At 40.5% G+C, this 4,297-nt stretch overlaps 1 protein-coding gene across 1 annotated transcript in view; it reads left to right on the forward strand.

Annotated features, from left to right (window-relative positions):
• The window catches only part of LOC109482177 (brain tumor protein-like), a gene marked incomplete at its 3' end in the record, with an annotated part of 8,232 nt that extends 5,697 nt beyond the window's left edge, over positions 1-2,535 (forward strand). The window contains exons 4-5 of the mRNA XM_019784874.1: positions 1,534-2,175; positions 2,359-2,535. Coding sequence (XP_019640433.1) covers positions 1,534-2,175; positions 2,359-2,535 — 819 coding nt within the window. The remainder of the gene's footprint in view (positions 1-1,533; positions 2,176-2,358) is intronic.
• Between the last annotated feature and the right edge of the window lie 1,762 nt (positions 2,536-4,297).

A 4,297-nucleotide genomic window follows, 5' to 3' on the forward strand; every position in this document is an offset into this window, starting at 1 on the left:
ATGTAGTTTTTGCGCAAAAATTGAAATATTCTAATTATACTAAATTTCGGTGTTATTAGCAGTTACTATCACTTTTCAACACATTTGTGTCATTATTTCACATTTTTTTCGTATATTTTGTCCGTTCAAACAGTCCTTCTTCAGTTCCCGGTGCCACCGGTTTGCTCAGGCAGGACAACAAAAACAACATACAGGGGTTGCCCCCTGGGGTGGCTAATTGGCCCGGGCATGCCAGGCTTGATAGACAGGGGCAGATGTCACAAGATATAACAGTTACCCTCCTTAGAAAAAACTCATATCTTTCACATGAGGTGGAATATAATTATCAACTTAAAGTATTTTGTTGGGCATGAATAAACTGTGGTCATTATCCCATCAAAAGAGATAAAAAATCTGGTAAACGATTAGGTATTTCAGAAACTGGTAAGCTATCAACTGACACCCCACTGGGATGTAGGTCAAACCACTGGCAGTGGGCAATACCATATGTACGGTGTGGCCTGGTGTGGCCAGAGGTTGAATAGAAGATCATTCACAGTTTTCTAAGCTTCTAAGGAGCAAGGATGTTGTATTTTTTGCTGTGGAGTATAATTTTGGAATACTAATGGGTTAAGCCAATGTACTATGTAAAGAAAAGAATAAAAAATATACTTTTTGTATTGTCAAAAAACTACATAGAGTGACTTTAAGGAAAAGAAGGTTCAACATATGTTTTGTGATATAAGCGGTTTTGAACCACAAGAACCCCAGTTATTGACAATTCTATGTTTCAGCCAGCATATTTTAGTACCAGCATACAGTATTATCTGGGCAGGGTTAGGCGAGAACTCCCACTGAGATGTGCGCGGGTGACTGCATTTGTCCCAGATTCAAGCTATAAACCACTTGTAAAAATCTCAGCACGACAAATTTTTGATAGCTGTTAATAGGGGCACATGGAGGGGCAGCAACACCATTTTTGAAAAGAAGTGCTCCTGCCTGTTCGAGTACTGGCAGATCTTCGGTGGCTAATGGACACTCCTCTGGCCAATGGATACTGTCTTGCCACTGAAAGATCTGCTTGGAGATTATTACAAATCACAACAATCATTATGTTACATATTTTATTACACATTTTACTGCTAAGACGAGATGTAATATGGCAAGAAATACATTTTTCAAATTTAAATGTTTTGAATTTGTATCGTGTAGTATAAATGTTCTTTCAATACATCTCTCCTGCTCCAGGGGTCTCCAGCTCATAACTTCGACATAAATACAAAACTCACAGATGTTCATTGCCCAATCAAAAGACTTCTTCCAGTGGAGCCACAACAAACATTTGACTGCTGTACAGTTATAAAATTGATTATCAAAATTGCAGGTGTGATTTATTAGATAATGTTATCTGTGTATATATCTTGTTCTAACTATTTATTGTCATATGTCCAGGTGTGTGTTACCGTGTGCACGTTATCAGCATACTTGCTGCCTAGTGCAACACTTTGTATTTTCTAGTTACAATTGTAAATAAATACGTTCTTTTCAATTCAGAGAACGAAACAAAGACCTTTCAACAAAAGACGATCGTCTTTCGACTGAAATGTGAAGAATCTTCCGATTGTTCCGAGGTAAGCTCTGTCGCCGTGTCGCCCTGCAACGAAATATTCCTAGCTGACACCTACAACAGGCAGGTTCAAGTCTTCAGCATGAAGGGCGTCTACCTCCGCCGTTTCCCCACCGTCACGTCAGGGGAAAACTCCGAGACGTTGAAACCCCATGACATCTCCATCGACGGGGAGGGCCATGTGTGGGTAGTTGGGAATGCGGACAGAATGTCAGGGTTTATTGTTCGATACACTAAACTTGGAAGTCACCTTACAACACTCCGCGCAACGTTCAGCAATAATTCTTTCTCCGGCATGACTGTGGACACACTTCGTAATCTTGTCGTAGCGACAGAGTACTGGTGGGGTTATGGGGAAGTCAAGCTTCTGCATTTCAATGGTACTGTTGAGCACAAGTTTCGGGTGCAGCAAGGTTCGGGGTACCCCGGGTTGGTCGCTGTGGGACGGGAGGGAAACCTGTTTGTGTCAGACAGTATGGGAGATGCACGTGTCCATGTCTATAACAACAGGAGTCAGTACCTTTACAGCTTTGGGTGTGACGACATCGATGAGGGTCAGGCAGAAATCGGCCTGGGCCAGGCAAAAATGGGCGAGGGTCAGACGGAACTAGACCTGGGTCTGGCAGGAATGGGCGACGGTTATGCAGAAATGGGCGAGGGTCAGGCAGAAATGGGCGAGGGTCAGGCAGAAATGGGCGAGGATCAGACGGAAATCGGAGATGGTATAACAGAAACCGACGACAATGAGGCAGACGAAGTCATGGGAATCTGTACAGACGGTTCAGGAAACGTTCTGCTACTCCGGATAGGCGGGGCGGTAGACATGTTTACAGAAGACGGGCGGTACGTGCGCCGCGTTGTTACCAGTAGAGCTGGCGGTGTGGCAGTAGCCCCCGGTGGACAACTGGTAGTGACTGATTTTGACACCAGTAATATCACAATATTCTATCAGTACTGAGTGCTGATCCATTTGGATATATTAATTAATTTATACATAGTCCTGTTGTGACACCTAGTCTACCTTGAGTAGTTTATTGGCACGTTTTCATTCGTGCTGGTCTCGGCACCATGTAGACCTGTATCATTATCTACATTAGGCCACACCAATTTAATTTGTTGGTTTTCGGATTTTTTCTTGAAAAATATGAAGCGACAGGGCGGAAAAAAAGCTCTTAAGTCTGATGGTGAAGCCAGGGCTGGAAGGATGGGCCCGGGGCTCTTGTGAACATGACAAGTTACAGAAAGCAATAAAAGACGATACACATTATACATATTAGTATACTGCTATGTATATAGCTCTTTTAAAAGCTTATGTGGATTTTGTTATCAAGTGGTATCAATAAATGTACTTTTCATAATTCATTTTATCAACGTATAATGGCAATTATTATAGTACTTTCATGTAGAATATCATCATTAATCATGGTGTTGGTCATCAACAATCCCGGATTGTAACTGTTATATTTACTAAAAAATAACAAAACGGAGAATCAGACGACAGTCTTCATTTTCATCTTCTATTCATTGAACTAAAAAAAAAAAAAAAACAGTAGTGATGAAGTGCACTTTCAGAACATGTTTATGTAGACTGTTGCAACTTCTGATAAGAAATCATACGCAAAATAAATTTAAAAAAGTGTACAGAAGGATATATTGACCAGGATTATTTTTTTCTGATTACTAAAATACTTCAGACTAATTTCGGGTTCGCCATTAATATAGTTCATCAAGGCAAACCCCCTAATGCAGACATTCTGTGGAGATTCCAAGAATTTCAACGCATGTGTAACCCACATTCAGACAACATCACAAACAGTGGCTTTCTCCATGATCAGTTTCTCGCTTCTTGAAGCCTACATTCCTAAATTTACTTCGAAGAAATTCTAGGGAACTTCCTTTCACTAACAGCGGCCATCTTGCATGTCTTGAAAGACTGCAGAAAAAGCCCTTCTATTGGTTCCCATACATCACATGACCAACTGCTAAGAGAGACACCTACCATCTCTTGATAAAACTGCGGTCTCCAGGTTTTTTTTGTGACGGTGAGCTCACTACCCTAATTGTGTGTATTTGTCTGTCTGTGAAATAGACGGGAAACATAGTTTTCGGAGCTTGCGAAGAAGAGAACGTTATCTTCCTTCATGACCTCAATAAAGAGTGTTGTAGGCCGATTTGAGGCCCCTATATAGAAATACAGATAAAAAGCGGTAGAGTAAAAAAATACGTAATTAAAATTAAACGGGCATTGGGCATAGTTTTTTTTTAAAAATCTACAGATGGCATACAGATAGTAGCAATCGTGCTATTCGCCAGCTAAAATATTTACAGACGTGTACACAATATATCCATTAATTTAAACATTAAAGTTCCAATCGATTGCCCCGCACATAGCAATTAATTACAGAATCTTCTGTTGCGTATTCATAAGTTTCAGCTATAGACTAGACTAATCAGCATTTAATCGGCGTGACAAATTATTGTGATGATTGTCTACTGACCCCATGGGATATAATTAGTCTCCATTCATATTTATGTACAAACGGGTACAATAAAACCATAGCAGCCTGTAACAAATCACACAAAAAATCATAAACAGATTTTTATTCGGTCCGTACGGTTTTAGGAGCTCCAACGTTACTGGTGATATTGTCAGTGCGCATGAACATCACTGCTTTGACTCCGTCATACGAT

Source organism: Branchiostoma belcheri, unplaced genomic scaffold, assembly GCF_001625305.1.
Source record: "Branchiostoma belcheri isolate BF01 breed outbred unplaced genomic scaffold, Haploidv18h27 scaffold597, whole genome shotgun sequence".
Taxonomy (NCBI): domain Eukaryota; kingdom Metazoa; phylum Chordata; class Leptocardii; order Amphioxiformes; family Branchiostomatidae; genus Branchiostoma; species Branchiostoma belcheri.